The sequence below is a fragment of the Physeter macrocephalus genome, chromosome 11 (genome assembly GCF_002837175.3).
Source record: "Physeter macrocephalus isolate SW-GA chromosome 11, ASM283717v5, whole genome shotgun sequence".
NCBI lineage: Eukaryota > Metazoa > Chordata > Mammalia > Artiodactyla > Physeteridae > Physeter > Physeter macrocephalus.
Window position 1 is genome coordinate 157,936,063 of NC_041224.1, and position 21,940 is coordinate 157,958,002.

General features: G+C 46.8%; 1 protein-coding gene across 4 annotated transcripts in view; it reads left to right on the forward strand.

The window, feature by feature from the left end:
• Positions 1–2,863: 2,863 nt before the first annotated feature.
• NRXN3 (neurexin 3) overlaps positions 2,864–21,940 on the forward strand; it is a 1,750,257-nt gene continuing 1,731,180 nt past the window's right edge. For all 4 annotated transcript variants that reach the window (XM_028496242.1, XM_028496240.1, XM_028496243.1 and 1 more), the window contains exon 1: positions 2,864–3,572. In XM_028496242.1, coding sequence (XP_028352043.1) covers positions 2,864–3,572 — 709 coding nt within the window. The remainder of the gene's footprint in view (positions 3,573–21,940) is intronic.

Genomic DNA, 21,940 nt, shown 5'->3' on the forward strand with positions numbered 1-21,940 from the left:
CACACACCGTGGGCTCCATCACATACCACATGATTTTTACATTCCCAGCTCCTTAATATTTCCCGGCTTGGGATACTCCTTTGGAGAGGCTTGTGCTTCGTTCTCGTGCCTGCCTTGCTCCCCGCTCTTCTAAATCAGATGCATGATAGGGGGAGGGGACAGGGGAGCTGCTGTCCTCTGAGCGCATTCCCTGAAAGTGGCCCCTTTTCAAAAATTTGATGAAAAAAATATGTAGACGTGGCAGATGTTAGGACCAGAAGAAGCCCTCTTTGGGGACAAGCATCTCCTCTCTCCCCTGGGATGTTTTGCCTTGGTTGGCGTAACTCACCTCGTACAGCGATCACGTTCTTAGAGACTAGGTCATCACTCATTCTCTAGCTGCCCGATACCCACCTCTGGCTTCATGTCTTCCACTCACTCCACTGCAATAGCACCAGCCTCCTCGCTGTTCTTCAAACATACCAGCCTGCTCCAGGCTTAAGGCCTTTGCACTGACTATTACTTCTGGAACATTCTTCCCAGATATTTATGTGGCTAATTCTCTCACCCTCTTTGAAGACTTTCCTTAAATCTCATCTTCTCAGACTCTGATTTGTGATGTTTGCCTATTTCCGTGGTGTAAATATTCCTAGCATAGTTGATTTCATGCTACCAAAATGTCATCAACCAGCTCAAAAATTTCTGAAATTTTAATAGTTGGTTGTTACGTTCCGCATGAGTTGGCACCTCCACACTGCTGTGCCCATGTTCTAGTAAGCATCCCTTGCACCCCTGGAGGTGCCCATGCCACACTTTGGGAAACACTGCGTGGACAAGACCTTTTATACAACAGAGGCTTTCCTTATGATGGATTTAATCAGCCTCTTTTTGGTTGGGCTTGCTTATTCAGGGGAAATAGGTGTTTGTTCCTGCTTAAGGAACAGTGTCTTCCTCTTCAAAGCAGGGGTAATAACTAGCTTTGCTAATGTGGTCATCATGAAAATAGTGGACAGTGGTCTGACAGAGACCATGGTGAATTATCAAACGTGCCTATTAATAGGCAGCAGCTTGCATAGCTCTTGGAAATTGCACTCATTGCTCTCATGTGAACACAGAAGTCTCCACTCGGCTATGTGGCCAGAGTCTGCTTTCAGAAACCAGATCACCTCCTTGACTGGGTGCTGGTGCATTTCCAATCAGTATAAAACACGCATAATATGCTCTAGGTCTGTGGCATTCCTTAACTGTTCATTTGTTGTCCATTCTGCAGTTTTTTTAATTAAAAAATGTGTTTTAATATGCTCTCCCCACTTCACAGACATATGCACACTCACAGGTACAGACACTTCTTCTCGTCCCTTCCGACCTAGAAATAAGGAAGGAAAGAAGGTAGTGTTTATTGTTCACCTACTATGTATGTAGCCTCATGCTAGAATCTTCCAATACATGATCTCATTGAATCTTCTCTCCAACCTTGGAAAAAGTCTTTTATTTTTCTCTACTTTATAAATGAGAAAATAGAAACTCAAATAGATTAAGACATTTTCTCAAAGTTCCACATACAAGAACTAGGATTCACTCAGCCTTTTTTTTTTTAAGGCTCAAAGCACATATTTTTTTCCATAAGACCTTTCCCCCAACATGTAGTTAAGAGATGAGTGTTTTTTGCTCATTACTCACCTTCTAATTTATTTTCACTGATGCCTATAAATATTTCTCTCAAAAATTTAAAGGTGAGGGTCTGTCTTAGGGTGCCTACACCAAACACTAGATTGTCAAATTGAAAAAGAAAAATCTAAAAAAAAAAAAAAAGTCATGTTCATGTCTTTTAATAGGTAAATGAGTTAAAACTGTATGTGTGTATTTGAGTGGATAAAATGTTAGCACTTATCTTAAAAATAAATTTTGTCTAAGTGACCCTGTGATATGAATATTGTAAAGATGTACCGATACGGCTTTGGGGGTTTTATACTATTTTTGCACACGGAAAAACTGAGTGCATCATTAGGAACTGAGCTTGGGGTCCTGATGTGGCTCTGGAAGAACCCGGGCCCTCCCTTCTGTTTGAAGCACCAAGCACTGTGGGAATCATTAGAATAGCCTGGCTCGCAGTCAGCACTCCATCGCTACCTGTGAAATGGGATGCAGTCTTTTCCTGACACGTGGCCCTAATCTTTGTTTCCTTCTCCCCCACCCTCCCCTCCATCCTGCAGGTCTTTGCTCTGGAGTCCTGGGAGGCAGGTCACGGGCAGGAGTGCCTCTGGCCTGCACCATGAAGTCTGAGCCTGCTTCCACTCTGCCCCGGGCCCTGCTCTGCCTGAACACTCAGCTTCCAGCTGCTCCCTTCCCCGCAGCCCTCTGCTGCTAGGAGGCAGACCTTCAGGACTGTTCCTTGGCCTGTTTCTACCTTTCACCTGACTCACCTCACTGCTTGCTCCTCCTCCATCACGGCCTCCCTGACCCCAGCCCTCTCCCCGGCCTCCCTGGCTGGGGTGTTTGGGGGTCCATCGGGAGGACGGCTTTGTTGAAGGCTTCCAGCCGCCGTGCACTTTCTCCTCCTTGAGTCAAGGCCTCCGGATCCACATGGATAGCTGAGATCTTTTCTTGGAGAAAGACACTTTGCACCCTCGCTTTCTCAACCCGATTGTCCTCCCCTACTGCTGCCCTGTCTTTCCCCTCTTTATTGAGTTTCTTGCTCGTGTGCCCATCTGCGGCTGTCTTGTCCACGTTCCCCCTTCCTCCCCCTCTTGATCTTTGGGCGTGTGCCTCCTTCCCCTTGTGTGTTCTCTGTCCCCCACCCATCCTTCTACTGCAAAGGGGGATTTTCCCCCGAGGGCCGGCCCCTGCCTGTCTGCCCCTCCGGGGCTTGATTCCGGCAGCCGCGATGAGCTTCACCAGGCATTCGGTTTTCTTCACCCTGAAGGTGAGCGTCCTGCTGGGGTCCCTGCTGGGGCTCTGCCTGGGCCTTGAGTTCATGGGCCTTCCTAACCAGTGGGCACGCTACCTCCGCTGGGATGCCAGCACGCGCAGTGACCTGAGCTTCCAGTTCAAGACCAATGTTTCCACGGGGCTGCTCCTCTACCTGGATGACGGCGGCGTTTGTGACTTCCTCTGCCTCTCCCTGGTGGATGGCCACGTGCAGCTCCGCTTCAGCATGGACTGCGCCGAGACCGCCGTGCTGTCCAACAAGCAGGTGAACGACAGCAGCTGGCACTTTCTCATGGTGAGCCGTGACCGCCTGCGTACCGTGCTGGTGCTTGATGGTGAGGGCCAGTCTGGGGAGCTGCAGCCCCAGCGGCCCTACATGGATGTGGTCAGTGACTTGTTCCTCGGCGGAGTCCCCGCAGACATACGACCTTCTGCCCTGACCCTTGATGGAGTACAGGCCATGGCCGGCTTCAGGGGATTAATCCTGGATCTCAAGTATGGCAACTCAGAGCCTCAGCTTCTGGGGAGCCAGGGTGTCCGGTTGGATGCCGAGGGACCCTGTGGTGAGCGTCCCTGTGAAAATGGTGGGATCTGCTTTCTCCTGGATGGCCACCCCACCTGTGACTGTTCTACCACCGGCTATGGTGGCAAGCTCTGCTCAGAAGGTAAGGCCCTCTTCCCTATCCCTCTATCGCTAGAGGCCCCCCCACTGGGTTGGTTAAGGACCAAGACCCCTGACGGAAACCAGCTCTATCATTGAAGTGCATCTTTAACTGCATGTCAGATTATTGCATCCCTTTCCCTGAGGAGGTGGTAGAAATCCTTTGCTTGCTTTCAATGGAAAATCCATCAGAAGTCAGCAGCAGAGAATCCCGACTACTCAACCATGGGCTCCTTACGCAAATATTTGGCTGTACTCAAAAAGCTAGATAGAGTAGACTAAAGGATGTGTGTCCCAGCTGAGTTCCTTCCACCACAGTGCAGCTTAGCAGGATGAGCCCAAGGTGAGAAGTCAGATAGAAATGGGCAAAGTGGTTATCTCTGTCCCTCCTGATCCCTTGAGAATTGGGCCCCTGGGGATAGACGGGAAACTCCCCGTCACTTCTTCCTTATCGTCCCTAACATAAGGAGTGCCTGTGCAGAGAAAAATGAGGCAGATGGACTGCAGGTCCACACTTGGCCCTGCTGTACATCCAGCCCTTCAGCTGTGCCCCTCCTCCTGCAGTCTTATGGAAGGTGTCTGCCAGGTGGACAGGGCATCTGGGGATGGGACTTCTCGCCTCCTTGTTCCAGCGCTAGGATTTTCCGTGTGTGGTTCCTTCTTCCTGTCCTCTCCTCTCCTGGTGCAAGAAGGCACAGACAGGAACACAGGCCAGCCAAGCCCCCAAGGGAGCTGGCAATACTCAGCATGGCCTTGGAGAACCTCCCAAGTTCAACTACAACTTCCCAGGGGGAGGGAAGGCGGGATTTATGCCCAGGGACTTAGGCTGCCCTCACCTTTTTCACCAAATTCTGACTCTTTGGGATTAGGAGAAAAGTGGTCTAGACTTTGCTTTGACAAATACTTAGATTCCAGATTCCTGGACTCACTAAAGGCCTAGATTTCAGTACCTGTTGAAGTGACAGAGTGACCATATGGGTATGTGTGTTGGGAGGTTGGGATGAGGAAGAGGCAAGGAAGTTACATTTCCTCCTAATCCTTTTTGAGTTAAGCCCTCTACTTGTTTAGAGATGTTTGTGTCACCGTCCCATGCGGGTCTCTTCATGGAGGTGGTGGAATGTGGCTCTCAGCCTTGGTAGCCCGTTAGGATCACCTGCGGGAATTAAAAGACTCTCAGGCCACACCCCAGACCAATTCAATCAGAATCTCTAGGGGGCGGGGTTCAAGCATATGTATATTTTTAAAGCTCCCCAGGTGATTCCATTGTGCAGCTAAAGTCGGGAACCAACAGGTCAAGCAAGGGAAGTCAGGTAGGTGCGGCCAGGTGAGTGTCTTGGTGCTGACTCCCGTGATCTCTTCGTTCAAGTGATGCCCCACTGCCTTGGGATTTGTAATTAAAAACAGTGTCTGCAGGTGTTCCTCAAACTTTCCCAGTACTGCCCAATCCCTAAAGCAGGTTGTGGTTGATATGAATTTTAGCAACTAGTAGGTATTACAAATTTTTTAAAAAAAATCAAAACAAAGTTGATTTCACAGGTGATACATGCTGGATACTAGGACACTTTGGGGATCTTGTTGGGAGCCTCCTTGTAGGTCAAGTATGGGCTACCTCGAGTGCTTCTTTCCTTTTTTGGGCTGGACGTCATGCCTCCCTTCCTGTGGGTGGGCTGCAGGAGAGGGAGATGCAAGACATGCATCTCATCCTTTTTTGGCTTCTGTTTTTCCCCACTGAACCCACTGGAAGAAGGGATGGGGAAGAGGGGTAGAGGCAACACCAACCCACAAAGCCACTTTGGGACTGTGGTTACTGAAGCACTTATCGCAAGCAGGTCTCTCCTGGAGCTGACTGCAGTTCCAAAGCTTCTTGGCTTTGGAGAAAGTTCTGCCTGAAGATGCTGACATGATCACTTGTTTTCTCCTTCACCCAAAGGATCTGTTCTGTTCTCAGAATTTGCCTTGGAAGCCGGCATTCTTCCTTTCTAGGGACCAGGGTGTTTGCAAGTGTGTTGTTAACTTGCTGATTATCCCTGATTGCATTTTTTGTGTTTAAAAAGAACTCATTTCCTCTGGGCAGGTTTGGATCAGCACTTTCCTGCAGGAAGAATCTCTATACTGTATATGTATACAATTTCTCTCTCTCTCTCTCTCTCTCTCTCTTTTTTTCCCCTGTGGTTCGGTTTTGTGTGTGTGTGTGTGTGTGTTCCATGTTGTAGCAAATTTCAAGATTTCATTCCTTTTTATGGCTGAGTTGTATTCCATTGTGTGTGTGTGTGTGTGTGTGTGTGTGTGTGTGTGTGTGTGTGTGTGTGTGTTTGAGGTCTCCAGAGGAATCTCTTCAGAGTAGATGATAGGCAGTCAATTTTTTAATAGCTAAATACAATATGTATATTTTAATAATAGTTCTTTCTATAGGGTTCAGATCATCTCGTGGCTATGGACTGACACCTCTGTCTGTAGAAGGCAGACACACAGCATATTTCATTATTCTCTTGATACATAATACAGTAAATAAAGTCTGTAGTAACTAACACTTGGTTGGTTTGGAGCAGTGCAGAGTTTGAGGTGAGGATGGATGTTGGGGCAGATACCAGAATTTATTGTTGGTGACTTGAAGCCTGTTGATCCTGGTAATTGTCATTATGTCTAATCAATCACAAAAATGCACTTCAGGCTTTAGATAATACCCGTTCTCTCCACACACAGTTAATTTTTAGAGTAAGCAGGGAAAACTCACTTGTAAAATACGAAGGGGAAAAAAATCACAGCTGCTAAGGGTCAAGCAGATCTGCATAAAACAAGATAAATAGCTTAAATAAATGCCTTCCCATTTTCCTAAAGATAGTGTAAAGTGGGTAGTGAGGATGCATCCATTCCCTCCTCTCTCCCCCATTTTAAATTGCAAATGTCACAGAACTGAAACCAGGGGACTTAGTCCCAGCAGTGGGTCCTGTGTACCAGGCATCTGATCGTCCCACGTTGCAGGATGGGCCGTGCCATTTGATTATGTGAGGCCTTCATGCTTTAGCAGTTCAAGAGCGGGAAGAGCTGGGAAGGCTCCTGCAGCTTCAGATGGATGTGGTCGGGGCCTGTTGGAGGCGCTCTCTGCGGTCCATTAGCTTCTAGCATGCTGGCAGTATTGATGTTTGCTCGGCCTGTCTGGCTTTCCATGCCTCAGTGGCTCCAAAATGTCTCCACGCTGCACCCCAGGAAGAACGCACAGATGGGCCCATCTCTTCTATTTGCTTTGGGCTATTTTGATCCCTCGCTGGGTATCTTTTCTCGGTAAGACCCACAAGACACCGGAGGTAGTTGCTGTGGGAGAGTTGGGTTTGGGGGAAGAGCTATGGACACAGTATCTTCTGTTTCCTGGGGCAAAAGGCTATTAGCTCTGGCTGCAGACTGAACTCCATGCAGCCTACTTGGGAAAACTTCATTCCAAGACTCCCAAACCAATTAATGGTCACATTGAACATTCTGACACACGATGGAGGGAGAAGCGGTCCCAGATTTTTACTTCTAGGTGTGATGTTTATAAATAAAATGTTTGGGTTCTCAACTTCAGATTTGTTCAAGTTGACCTTTAATCTTTTTAAACGACTTTAAAATTATGCATATCTGGTTTGGAATATAGTCCAGCTGCGGTGGATCATATTCACCTGGCTTTTTCTGTTTAGTCCAGTCTGTCCTGTTTTGGGCATCCCTGAAGCTCCCTGGGCAATAAAGAGGTATCCCTAGCGCCCTCCAGAGAGCAGCCCCCTCATGGGTCATTGGGAGTTTGTCATTACCTTGAAATGAGTTTAAGCTTGATTGTTTATTTTTAAAACATCCTTAGTTATGAATGTGCAATTTCTCAACAATCTTATAGCCATGAAGAATTGATTCACTGCCAAGGTGTATAAATTTCAGTACCGGTTTCTCTAAAGAGTTCATTTAGCATGAAGTCAGCCTGTTGCAGGTGGGGTGCAGCCAAGGAAAGATGGGGAAGCTTTCACAGGTTGATCTCTACTCTCAAGTCTTAATACGCGGGTCTACCTATATCACATATCATTTGTATGTCCATGTTTTTAGGTTAATCCAGTGAAGAGACATGAGGTCCTCTTCAGCTGGCAAAAAAAAAAAAAGTTGGTTCATTGTCTGCTATCTTTTCCTGCTGACTTGGGCAGGTGCCCAGACCAAAAGCTGCTTGCTTTGAGTCTCAGCTGTTAAGTTTTCAGGTATTGGGATCCTCCAGTGAAGTACAGTTGTGGGTGTGGGTGATAGTGGCCAGTCTTATTACAAGCACGCTGTTGTGTGCACTAGCCTCCCATCCCCCATCCCTCCTGCTGTCTGAAGCTGACATGCTACTCAGGTTGGTTTGATTGATGGCTCAACACGACTGCATAGCCTTGGTAGGCCTTCCTGAAAGTGAATTTCAATTCGTTTTCTTTTTACTGAGAATCTTACCTCTCTTCCCCCATTTCTCAAAGCCAGAACTAGGACAGAAAGGTATTCCAGGAGAAGGTGCTTACCCCTGAGGCTTTACCAAGAGCCAAAGACATTGATGCTATAGTTAAGGTACGGATGATTGCCCCAGCTGGATCCTTCTGTTTTGGGCACTTGCGTAAAAATACAATCATTTCCCCTCCGCCTCCCCCTTGCACCTCCTGCCGGAATATGAACGTGGCTTTGTTCCTAATCTAAGTCAACCCTGAATGGCCTAGGATCGGGGCAGGGAGTAGTAAGTAATCAGGATTGAAGGCTAGCTCCTTTCAGAATCCTTCCCCCTGGTGTGGAGAGACAGAAGCACAGAAGCAGGGAGGACCGCTGCTTCTGAGACTTGATTTCCCACCTGGTATTCGGGCTTTAGGACCAGCCCAGCTCTCCACCGGCCCAGCCAGCCAGCCAGCCAGCGGGGGCTGTCGCTAAACGAGCCTGAATAGGGGTCTGATTGCTCCTTTCTCCTCCTCTCCTTCTGATTACCCAGTGAGATTTCCTGGGTATGCTGTATGCTAAATGGCAGAGCAGCCGCCTGCCACTTGCTCCAATTATCCCTCTTTTAACTGTGAGGGAAGAGCAATTTTTTTTACTGCCCCCCCCTCCCCCTCCACAATAGCATCTCTGCCTCCTTTAAAGAAATAAGACCCTTCTTCCTAGTCCCCCCTTCAGTGGGGTGAGAGCAGCCTTCTCCCTTCGCATAGCCTGCACACCAGCTGCTGGCTGCAAAGTAGGTGGGCCTTGGGTAATGCTTCGGTCCATATTCAGCAGCGTTGAGGGTCGGGCAGGCGTTCTGCCAGAACCCTTCCAGTAACAGTGAACTTGCATTTGCATTTGGTAATGAGACACCACAGGCCCAGCGCTGGGGGGCTAATCATCAAGTCCCCTATCTCTCTTTGCAGGCTGTCCCGGAGAGGTTTCCAGTTCCTGGAGCAGCTGCCCTCAGCTAGGTATTCTCCCTCCGTCACAGGGCAGAAGAGGTGGGGTGTGGGCTGTGCTTGGGGGATGGAACTAACGTGCCTCCCCGATGATGACTCCTATTGCCCTGGAGTCACAGGCTCTGCTGTGAGTCCAGAACAGTGAGGCCCCAGAGGTGGAAGTGGAGTGAGAGAGGCTTTGGGGCAGGGCTCTGAAGGTCAGGTACCCTTCTTAGACAAAAATAATAATGATGTTATTATTACTATTATTGAGTACCACCGTGTGCCTGACATCCTAGGTGCATTGTCTCATCTAATCCTCACAGCACTCCTATGCAGTTGCTATCATTAACTAGACCTATTTTACAGATGAGGAAACTGAGGAGCAGAGAAATTTAAAACTTGAACAAGATTTGGTGGTTAAGAAAATGGCTTCTGGAGTGAAAAAATCTGGACTTAAATCTAGGCTTGTCCACTTACACGTTGTCTGTCTTTGGAGAAGGTTTTGGAAGCTTCAGCATCCTCATCAGTAATAATAACAACAACGATAATAATAATAATAGCAGCTAACAGTAATAACAACAACAACAATAATAATAATAGCAGCTAACAGTCACGGGGCACTCACTCCATGCCTGTTCTTTATTAGCCCTTGTAACACTCAGAACCACTCTTGACACACTATTATTATTCTAATTTTGTAGATAAGGAAGGTGAGGGACAAAGGGTAAATAACTCCCCCGAGATCACACAGCTCAGAAGAGGCAGGGCTGGAGTTTGTATCTAAACAGTCTGGCTTTAGAGTCCACACTCGTAACCACTGTGCTATCCTGCCTTGCAGCAAAGCAGGGATAACAAGAAGTCATACGTTAGGGAGTTGTTGAGAACATGAAATGAGATCAAACGTATAAAATTTTCAGTATGGTCTCTGGGAGAGAATGAGTCCTGACTCTGGGCTGTTAGCCGCCTGGTGGGTGTAAGAACGAATTATGTGTCGATTTGGTTTCATAGAAACCCTTTGAGCTACCCCCAGCTCTGCCGTTTTCCTTCATCCCAGTTTGAGAAGTGGCAGAGAGAAAAGGAGAGGAATTTCAGGAAAGTATAGAATCCAATCCCGTGACCATTTTGCCCCTGCCTAAGAGCATGGGGTCACTGACAATGGTTGTGCCCTTTGGACTGTGTTCAGAACTCTTTGCCTGCAAATGTGATGTTCTGGTCCCCACAGTATCCCGATGAGGTAGGTAGGACAGGCCCTACCTTCCCACTGAATAAGTGAGGAGACCCAGACTCAAGGTGCCGTTGGACTTGTGGGCCGACAGCATGAGGGCAAGCTTGGATGCTGCCTATTTGGCAGGTGGCTCTGGGACCTGAGAGCCCAGATCCTCAACATAGCATTTTATTTCTGCTTCTAGGCTCCCTTCATTAACACAAACGGCCTGTGTCTCCATCGTGAAATGGAGCATACATTGCCTCCCTCGTTGCTGATGATAAGCAAAATGTCAAACTCCTGGTACAGGAGGTTATCAGCTTGGTCAGTCCCAGTCAGAGAGAAAGAGAGGATATGAGAGAATGAGAGAGAATGAATGAATGAGTATTCAACTCCCACCCTCAAGACCCTGGTTTGAAATGAAGTGCCTAAGAATGGACCTGTGGGTCCCGAGGGAGTTGGAGCACGGCTCCCCTACACTGGAGCATCGCTGGACAGCACGACCTCTTCAGACTTACCTTTAGTTTCCCAGGTACCAGGAAGTGTCCAGAAGCCCACCCAGGGTTGGTGGTAAAAGGTGGAGCTCCTGCATTAACCTTTCACACTTCTTGCTCTCCTGCTGACTCTTTTCTCAGATAACGAAACCAAACTCCCTTTCTCCCTGTTTATTCTTCTCTTCTCCTTTGTGTGTGTGGGAGGGAGATTATTACAGAGGTGGATTTGCCACAAAACTAAGCCTTTCATGTATCTTCACTTGCATGGGCCCCTTCAAGGCCCCATGCCTAATACTGTATTGGTGATTTTCTTCTTAAGGAATCCCCAGTATCATAAGCTTCTGGTCCCCACCTCTGTGGATCTGCCTCTGTTAAGAAGGCTTCTTGCTGCCCAGTGACAGCAATGTTGCTCTGGGTGTATGAGTGATTCCCCAGTGACCGATGACCCTTCATCACAGACGCATTTCCCTTCACTTCATAACCAACAGGGCAGGAGGAGCCATGGAGAGGGAGTGTGGGAGGATGAAGGCATATAGGAATATTGTTTGGGGAGCTGTGGTGGGAGCGGGGGACATCTAGGGTATACAGTGGGTAACGAGGATGTGTTTAGAAATGTTTGCTGTAGATTTAGAGGAACCAGCTGGTGTTCAAACAGAGGGAGCATCGTGGACCCTCCTGCGGTTTCCCAGCTGAAGTTGGGATGCTTGGTTTGCCGTGGCTCACTGAGGGGCTGTGTTACAGGTGACAGGCTGTGGATGACAGAGGAGAGGGACAAAGCGTGGCTCTACAGGCCTGTCTCCGTGATCTATGTGGGAACTGACAGTGCCAGTGGGTTGTCATTACAGCTGTTGTTCTCCAAAAACGGATGTCTTTGGGTGACCTATTTAAAAGCAATATGGGGGCTTCCCTGGTGGTGCGGTGGTTAAGAATCCTCCTGCCGATGCAGGGGACACGGGTTTGAGCCCTAGTCTGGGAAGATCCCACATGCCACAGAGCAGCTAAGCCCGTGCGCCACAACTACTGAGCCTGCACTCTAGAGCCCGTGTGCCACAACTACTGAAGCCTGCACACCTAGAGCCCGTGCTCCACAACAAGAGAAGCCACCGCAATGAGAAGCCCACGCACCGCAACGAAGAGTAGCCCCCGCTCGCCACAACTAGAGAAAGCCCGCACGCAGCAACGAAGACCCAACGCAGCCAAAAATAAATAAATAATTAATTAATTAAAAATAAAATAGAAGCAATATGGGGCCCCTTTAAATGTGTCATCATCTATATCTGCTCTCAAACCTCCACTGCTGTCCACAATATTCCTACATAATGTATTTTACAAAGTTAAAAAAAAAATTTTTTTTTTTTTTTTTATATCCAGGCACCAGTACCAGTAGCTTTTCAAAACAAAGTGATCTCATAGTCATCCAGACAAACTCCCCAGCTCCACTCTGTGATAAAACTTACTTTGCATGTGGGCCTAAAAATTGTGAATGCTCTCAGCTCTTCAAGGGGGAAACGCAGTTCTCTGGAAGGGTGTGCAAGGTCCCAAAGTGGGTGGGGATGAAAGAAAGGCAGGGACACAAGCTGTAGGCAACACAGGAACTCCTGGTTTAAGCTGTGAAATGCATTTAAGATCCTTTCGGTTTTACCAAGGCTCTTATTTAATTTCGGTATCTTTGCACCTAAGAAGACGGCTCTGGGGAGCTTTTCCTTCAAGTTTCTCCGTGAGACTCCATGCATCCAACCCTTTTCTGACACTTTGGCCTCTCGCCTGTGGATCTGGTTCTCTCGAAGTGGTCCTGTTTGCTGGTGCAAAGTCTTTAGGGACCACGCTCTTGATAGTCCCATGGTTGTTGGCAGTGTTAGGGCTGGTGTCTCCACTCTGGCAGGCAGGGCATTCCAGGCAATTCTATACCCTCTCCTCCAGGTATGACTGGAATAGAAAAAGTGCAGTGAGAGAGTGTACGGCTTGTATACTCAATACGTTGCTTTCAAATAAAAACGAGTACCCCATTGCAAGGAGGGGTGAGCAAGGCTGAAATCACTTCTCTGTGATTCAAACAGTGGGAAAGGGCTCACCAAACACTCACGGTCTCTTCCTTCCTCCTCATCCTCTCCGCCTTCTTTCCTCTCCAGAAGGGGTCCTGTCTCACACGGTTAGCCTTGGAGGGCCGAGGGAATGAGGAAGAGTGGGCCTGAGGGTGTTAAGCCTCCCACCCTTAGGATTGTGAAAGACTAATGATCATCCCCTAGCATATTTGTTTGATCTAGGTCAGGAAAGACAAGGCTGGAGTTTAGGCTGAGGCAAGGTGCTGTGAGTTCTTCTTTTAAGGAGACACACGGAAATGCGGGGGGACTCTGGTGCTGTGGGAGAAATCCTCTGTGAGGGATGAAGCACCGATCCTGTGACCCATGTAGAGGACAGTAAGACATTTATGTCACCTTCTAGCCATGGCTTTGCTTGTGTAATGCACTGAAAACCAAGGTGCATGTTAAGAATCATGGGATAATATGTTTGGAGGGGTCTTTTTGAAAAAATTGAGGCATAATTGACATACTAGTTTCAGGTGTATAGCATAATATACAAATTCGATATTTGTATATATTGCAAAATGATCACCACAATAAGGCTAGTTAACATCCACCACCGTACATAGTGACAGAATTTGTTTTTCTTGTGATGAGAACTTTTAAGATCAGTTCTCTTAGCAACTTTTAAATATGGAATACAGTATTATCAGTAATATAGTCACCGTGCTGTACATTACTGGAGGGGACTTTAAAGGTCATTGGGTCTAACTATTCATTTCCCATCCTCTTCTCCACTGTATAAGACATCTCTGCCCCCACCCCCACCCCTCAAAAAACCCCTAGTCAACTGCAATGGCAGGGGCTTGGTACTTTTCAAGGCATCCTGATGTATCTCTGATTATACTGAGTATCAGGGAGCTCTTCCTACATGAGGCCAAGGTCTGCTTCTCAGACACTTCCTCACTGGTCCTCATTCTAATTAAAGCAATCTGACCTTTGCGATGGGCCATGTGGGTGAGGGGGATGGGTAGGTCCTAACATTTCTGGATGATGCTTTGTAGGAATGAATCCTTGTGCAACGTAAAATTCATAAGGGATTCTCGAATATAGCACTAACAGCATACACACCACTGAGTTATTTAGAATTGACTGCTTCTGATTGATCTTAAACAACATGGGAGGGATTGATGTGGGAAGAGATTCTGATGTAAGCAGGTGATTCATGCTCCAGTCATTTTGTTCCTGGGGAGCTTCACTCTGAAAGATTCATGGTTAGCCCCATCCATGGCTCTATTATCTGTGCCTCATTTCATCCTCCTAAGATGTCCCATCTTCCTCCATATTCAGCCAGCTTTTCAGCATCTCTGAATTTCCAAGGCGCCCCCTGGAAATCTCTAATGGCAATAAGCAATAAGATGAGAAATTCTAGAATGCTGTGGAGTAGAGGAAAATGGAATTGGATTGGACTTGCTTTACAAGTGCATCGTGGCAGCCAGGGTCAGACACCCCAACAGACATCAAGATTTTGCTAAGAAGCCTAGTATGATGCTTTAAAAAAAGATAAGGGTATGAGATGAAGAAGTATTGAGTAGCTATTCCTGGCAACTGGCCTTGGAAGCATATGCCCTATTCAAAAATGCTTCCTACTCTGCCAGGTTGCCTTGAGTATCCCATGTTTTTGGCACTGTTGGGAAGAAGTCTCCCAGGGAGGGGATTAGGCAGGGCTAGAACATGTTGCTCCCACATTGGCATGGACTGGAAACCTGCCAAGCAAATGCCCTCCTGCACCCTAAAGGGGATGAGGCTATTCTTGGCTCTCAGCCACCTCCCCATTGACAGTCATTTTACTGACACTGCAGCAAAGAAAGGAGAATTTGTCTCATAATTCATGGTTTAAAATAGTTTACTTTTAAGAGCAAAGCCCACAGCCATCCTTTTGAGTCCAAGCATTAAAATATTCTTAGAGTCACCGACTTCTGTGCAGTCCCATTGTCCAGCCAGGTTCTATGTACTGCATGCCCGTGCAGGGAAATGGGCGTGACCATCTCACATAGTCACGTGGTAATTGCCACGTGGGAGGAAGACGATTGGGTTTTAGTTGCTGTGGGAACTTTGTTGTTTGCTCATCCTGATGTTGTTTTCAGCCTTGTGTTAATTCAGATTGGAGCTATTTTTTCCTTGTGTAGAATATATAACCAGTGGCTACGTTTTAATGTGTCTCGGGGCTCCCTTTGGCTTTCACAACCTTAATGCAAGTTGCGGTAGCTCAGCTGGGTTTCCTGATTCCTTTTGCAGGAGTGTATGTGAGGAGGAACTCTCTTTGAGACCTGTAAGACATGAAACCATGGGAAGACTCTGTTTCCCTTTGTTAATTAATGTTCCAGGCTTGTATGCTAAATGGCATGTCTCTGGTATCTGACAGAAAGCAGGTGCTCAATAAATGTTTGTTGCCTTAATAAAGCACACTCTGTGTGTATGTGTGTGCATGTATTTCATGTTTTGTATGCATACCTATGCGTGTGCTCACTAACGTGTGATGGATGGATGCAGGTTCCCATCAAGAACATGAGCTCAATAATGTCTCTTTAATACATGTGGTCCAAGCTATGGCTTGGACCACAGTGGCATGGGCCACCATTGGAAATACCTTCTTTTAATAGGAAAAGTGACGTGTTTGCTGTGGGGCAGTTTTCACAGAATCTGTGTCAAACACATGTACATTCCACTTGGTTTGATCTAGTTGAAGGTGAACTAGCAAGACTTTTTTCTGTTTGTTCATGAGCCGGTGGTTCCCTGTAACAATCATAGACAACAGCCAGCCTGGGACCATGTAAATGCTTGTGGCATGGCTGTTTGAGGCAAGCACGTTGTTGTCACTGGAGATGGAGAGGCCCCATTAGCTTGTGTGGATTCCCTGGAGAAGAGGAGGCTCACTGGGGACAAGATAATTGTCCTCGGATATTGGAAGAGCTGCCATATAGAGGAGGGAGTGGATATCAGACTCGAGGGTTGAAGAGATCAGAGCTACAGAGGAGGATTTCTGATGCTTAGAGCTGTTGGGCCATCGAATGCACAGCTTTGCCAAGTCCTATTGCTGGAGTGACACCTGTCAGAAATGTGTGCTGGTGTGTACATGCCTTCAAACCAAGGACTCCATGGTTCTGGGGGGTCTCAGCAGCCAGGCCTACCCTTACGTTTGATCATGTACGTCCTCTGCAGTTCAGGGATGTGGAAAGATTATTCTCCAGATCAGTGGCCTTCAAAAAGGGGCACATGCAAAGACCACTTGGGGGGATGTAGGAATGAAACAATTAAAATGTATAGTTAACTTATATGCAAATTATTTACAAATAAATATACATCTCTCAGGAGAACATAGTAAAATTATTTTTCCCAATGGGGAGTTGGTTCAGAAAGCTTTGGAGGTCACACTGGTCAACACTCAAATCTACATTTATCTCTAATTAGTTATAGTTACTCGACCCCCAGGCTCACAGGTTTCAGGTGGAGGCTGATGCCCAAAGTGTTCTGGATGCCAGTGGGATGTGTGCTGGGCTCCTCTACCCTGTCTTCAGCTCTGTGTGTGGTGGTCTCGGTTGACCTGGCCAGGTGGCTTTGGAGGGTCCCACGGGAAGTTACTCCAGTCACACCTTCCTCTTTCAGAGGCCTCACTGTTTGGAATTATTGATAATATCTACGATCTCAGAGCTTTTTTCAGCATAAAAAAACCATAGTGTTTGCTGGGGCAACTTTGGATTGTATAAGAGAACAAAGTCTTTGAAGTATGTTCAAGCATTTGCAAAGCAGTCCTTGATGTATAATCATCTATTTGTTGAAATAGACGATCTGTTTACTGGAATAAGTGCATTTTCTGACATTCACTGAATGAGTGCCTGTTGTCTGCCAGTGTGGGCACTGCCCTTGAGGATCTTATGGTCTAGTTGGGAAGGCTGTCAGACAAAGAGGTGTTGTACACCTTAGAGTCGCTAAAATACCAGGTGGAATGTTTGTGGAGTGGCTCAAAAGGGGATGTTCCACCTGCTTGGGGTATGAGGGTGTGTGCCTAGGCTGGGAGCCAGGGGTTGGAGGACATCTTACAGTGGAAAATCTTAGGCTGGACTTGGAAGCTTTAACTAGTAGACTGGGCGGAAAGGGCCCTCGGGGCAGCCCTATGAAACAGCAGGCTACTCTTGCCAGTAGTTTTGCAGTAGTTAATGTGGCTGGATTAAAGGGTCGAGGCCCATGGAGGAGGAATATGAAGAGCACTTAGGTAGCGTGGGTCTTAAATGTTGTGAAGATTTGGAACATTGTTTCTTCCTGCACCTGGGAGCCATTGGAAGTTTTTCAACTGAGTAGTGCCCGTAAGATTTGAATTGTAGAAAGATGGCTCTGGGGCAGTTTGTATGAGGGATTGGTTGGCAACTGGAAGGCAGAAAGCAGGGGGGCCAGGTAGAGGCTAGTGTGTGGTTTTGGTGAGAGAAGAGGCAGTACTGGGGGAGTAGTGATGGAAGAAGGGCCAATTGCAGAGATGTTAAGAAGAGGCACTTAATAATTGGAAAGCAATGACCTTTAGTGGGTTTGGACTCAGGCTACCTGGCTCTGACACATTACTAGTTGTGTAAACTTGGGCAAAGGACTTCACTTCACTGTGTTTCAACTTAAATATTTGTGAAATAGATGTAATAATAGTGCCCACCATTTCAGATTGCTTTCAGGCTTCAGTGAGATATCACACATTTAGAACAATGCTTGGCACACAGTAAGCATTCAGTGAATGTTAGCCATTATTACTAATTATTATTGATGATGATGGTGATGACTGAAAAGGGGAAAGAGGAACCTTGATAATATGCTCTTTTGGTTGCAGGTATAGCTAGGAAAGTCAGTGGGAGGAGCAGATTTGGGGTGAAGGTGGGAGAGGGGTAATAATAAATTTTGGTTTGTCCATATCCCTCCCACCTTCTCTTCAGAACCTGTAGGATACCTGCAGGGAGATGTTCAGAGGCAGGTGGGGGCAATGGCTGTGCTAGGGAGGAGGATGGGGCTGGGCAGATGTCAGGGTTGTTGTTGTAGGGGTGAGGGAAGGCTAGCACAGGAATGAGGTTGTCCAGGCAAGGAGTCTAACTGAGAGGAGAAGGAAGCTAAACTCAGAACCTTCCAGAACCTTAATATTTAGGATAGTAGAGGAAAAGGAATCCACAAGATAGGTTAAAACAGATTACCAGAGATATAGAAGGAAACTAGAAACAAAGAAAAATTCCTTAAAATTCTTTACTGGGCAATGAATGAAAAAATATACCTTCTCAACCTGGTTGAAGTTGGGGCATGCATTTGAATATAATAAAACAGCATTGAAAGATTGCGTAATTTAATTTAAAAAACTACTCACGTTGGTCTTTCTTCTGCCTTCAATTTAGTGAGATCTGTCCATTTGAGAAAATTTCCACAAATGGAAATTTAAGTCTCATATAGAGATGATGAACCTGAGGGTTTTGGATGTTCTGCTCATGAACATGATAGAATTTCTGGCTCCTAGAATGTTAGAATCTCATGGGAATCAAGAGCTCAAAGATCTGAAAGAAACAAACCCAGAAGAGTGAAGTGATTTGCCCAAGATCAGCAAGTTGGTGTTCTGATTTGTACTTTGTGTTTCTTTGAGACCATGTGAGCTCAACATAAAATGCTTTAGCTACATTTTCCTTGGAATTGGGCATTGAACTCTCAGGATACCAGCGGCGACACTCAGCTCAAAGCCACCCACCTTCTCCTGGGCTTGTGGAAGAGATTCCTCTCACTCTGGCTCCTGTGAGCTGAAAGAGCAAGATCCCCTAAACTGGAGGTGCTAGAAGCCCCTGGCTCAACAGCCAGTGATATAAGTACTGGTAATTAACTCACTGTGGTTTCTCTATCTCTGCCCAGGGTGGGGCGCTTGGAAAGGAAGCAAAATCCTTTCTTAAGGAAATCAAGGCTCGGTTCTGGTTGCCTGCTTGCTGCCTTCCTCCTGTCTCCGACCCTCTGGGCCCGGGGGTGGGGATCGTGTGTGTGTGTCCATGATCCAAATGCTTTGCTGTGCCTCATGGTTTTCCAGGAATTTCAGGACACAGGAATTTTCGCCCAGCTGTGTTGTGTATTGCTGTTCAGCAATCTGAAGTTGCTTATCCAGCGTAAGTCAGAATGGGGAGCCTAGGGAGGAGCGGTAACGCCTTCTAACATTTTTCAAAGCAGAAGAAATTGAGGTGTTAGGGGCCCAGCTGGCGTGTGATGAGAACCAAGAAATGGAGCATACGTGAGCATGCATGCTCACATGAAATCTCTTACAGAAACCCAGGGATGTTATTCGAAAGTACCTCTCCCACCTCCTACAACATGACACACTGACTGAGGGCCCACTATGTGTCAGGAGAAGCACTAGGGGTAGAGTGATGAACAAGACAGTCGTGCCTTCATGCTGCTTAATTAGCCAAGCAATAATCAAGTGATGGATGCTTTGAAAGGAGAAGGATAACATAACAGGGGTCTCTGTGCTTTCAGGAGTCCCTCTTCACTCCTGGCAGAGCAAAGACTCTGTGAAGTTCAGGGGTGTGATTAAGACACTCCAAGGAATTATAGGAGGTCCAGGGCTTTTTCTGGACCCAGTGCTCATGCTGGCTCTCCTAGCCTGAGTCTCCCGGCCAAGGATCACAGGTGAAGTCAGTGGATTTAGGGCTGAGTTTAGCTTTATGCCCAGTTCTAGTCATTCTTACTGAGTATGGCCTCAGTGATGCCATTGTAATATCATGGAAATCGTATGATTTATCAGCTGTCTATTTTGATTGACTAAATTTAATAACAATGGTGATGATGAACTAATTCTCATGAAGTGCTTTCTATGTGCCAGGCACTGAGCTAAGTGCTTTCAAATGTGACCTCCTTTGATTTTCCCAGTCACTCGCACCAGGGAGGTCCTATTGTTTTCCTGGTTTTCTAAACCAGGGAACAAGGTTGAAAAGAGAAAGCAATCTATCTGCCTAAGACATGAGTCTGGGCAGTTGGATGATCTGGAGTTTGAGTTCTTATCGCCTCGCTCTGTCCCCTCTTCAATCTGGCACTGAACGGTGGCTTCTGTGGCCATTGAAGACCCAATTCCGTGCTCTGCTGGCCCAACTGGGCTGCCTCTAGCATGCAGGGGCACTGCCTTTCTTCTCTTCACTAACCTGTCTTCCGACTTCTCCCTGTCCTGCACATGACTGACTTTGATCCCAATTCAGGCACATGTTGCAAAGAGGGATATAAAAACTGTCCTGGAATTCCCCCTCCCACCTCTCCCCGAGCCTGTGTCCTTGGTGTCTTATTTCATCCCATGAGCTGTAAATGAACCATGAACTACTTGAACTGGAATCCCATATTTTCTCAGTCTTTTATAACCCACGGTCTCCAAGGCATCTTGTTGTTGTTAGCATGGTCCCACTATCCAAGAGGCCTTGGTCAAGCTTTGGTGGAAATCTTTTGCTTGTATTAAGTTGTAAAATGAATATTGTTACGATTTGCATATCCAACCCCAGCACATACATTTTTATCACCCTCCCCCATCCTGAACACCACAATCCAACCTTCTTCTTTCATGAAACTGTGACTTAAAGAAGCAAGGTAACTTACAATAGGCCCCTCAGCTAGCAAGTGGCCAGGGCACTGGGGCTAGAACCCAGGAATCCTCACTCGCAGTCTAGCATCCATTCCCCTACATCACGCTGAGAAAGGAGACTCGATGGATTCAGAAGAACATTGGTTGCCAAGCACAATCCATGGTGATCAAAACAGCTGTGCCGCCTGCCTTCATGGAGCTTACAAATTAGAGCTATGGAAAACGTAAACCCATAAATGTATAATTACAGTGGTGATGAGTGCTGCAGATGGAAAGAACAGGGTGAGGGGAGATCGAATGAGAAAAAGGGTGTCACTCCTCTGAGGAGCGACATCTAAAGATGAGGAGGAACAGAGAGAAAGCAATGGAGAGGGGCTGCATACGTGCGTTGTCACCTGTTCAGTTTAAGGACAGGTTGATCAGTCTAATATTCGTGGCAGGAACTATGTCTTTTACTTTTATGTATTTGTTTGGGATATGGCTGATGGATGGGTGGATGGATAAAGAACTGTCTGGGGCTGGGGAGGGAAGCCTTCAGTGTGACAGCAGCAGGAGAGCTGATCTTGTCTGGTAAGTGGGCATAAACCTGGACATCTCCACCCAGAGTGCAGAATCCTACCGGGGAGGATTTGGGAATAGAATCTCTCTCTAAAGGAAGCTCTGTGTGGAGAAGGTGAAGATGAAAGGCTGCTGGAACAAAAAAGCCACAGTGAATGTCATTTGTCACCAACCTAGAGAGACTTGTTCCTCTAAGAGCCATATAGCGAGAGTCCCACCCACAGCCCAGAGATCAGCTCATGCATTTCCAAGAGCTGCCCTTTCTTCCTGGCACTTACATTCTTGCTCCCTGCCCTCCCAGGTCCTCCCTTCTGCCACATGTTTTTTCTTGGTAGGTGAAGAGGTAGAGGGGGTTGCCCTGATCAATCCACGCTTTTTAGCTGTTGTTACCAGGGGCATTTATTTATTTATTTATTATTTATTTTTAACATCTTTATTGGAGTATAATTGCTTTACAATGGTGCGTTAGTTTCTGCTCTATAACAAAGTGAATCAGCTATACATATACATATATCCCCATATCCCCTCCCTCTTGCGTCTCCCTCCCACCCTCCCTATCCCACCCCTCTAGGCAGTCACAAAGCACCGAGCTGGTCTCCCTGTGCTATGCGGCTGCTTCCCACGAGCTATCCATTTTACATCTGGTGGTGTATATATGTCCATGCCACTCTCCAACTTCGTCCCAGTTTACCCTTCCCCCTCCCCGTGTCCTCAAGTCCATTCTCTACGTCTGCGTCTTTATACCTGTCCTGCCTCTAGGTTCTACAGCGCCATTTGTTTTTTATTCCATATATTTGTGTTAGCATACGGTATTTGTTTTTCTCTTTCTGACTTACTTCACTCCGTATGACAGTCTCTAGTTCCATCCACCTCATTACAAATAACTCAATTTCGTTTCTTTTTATGGCTGAGTAATATTCCATTGTATACATGTGCCACATCTTTTTTATCCATTCATCTGTTGATGGACACTTAGGTTGCTTCCATGTCCTGGCTATTGTAAATAGAGCGGCAATGAACATTGTGGTACATGACTCTTTTTGAATTATGGTTTTCTCAGGGTATATGCCCAGTAGTG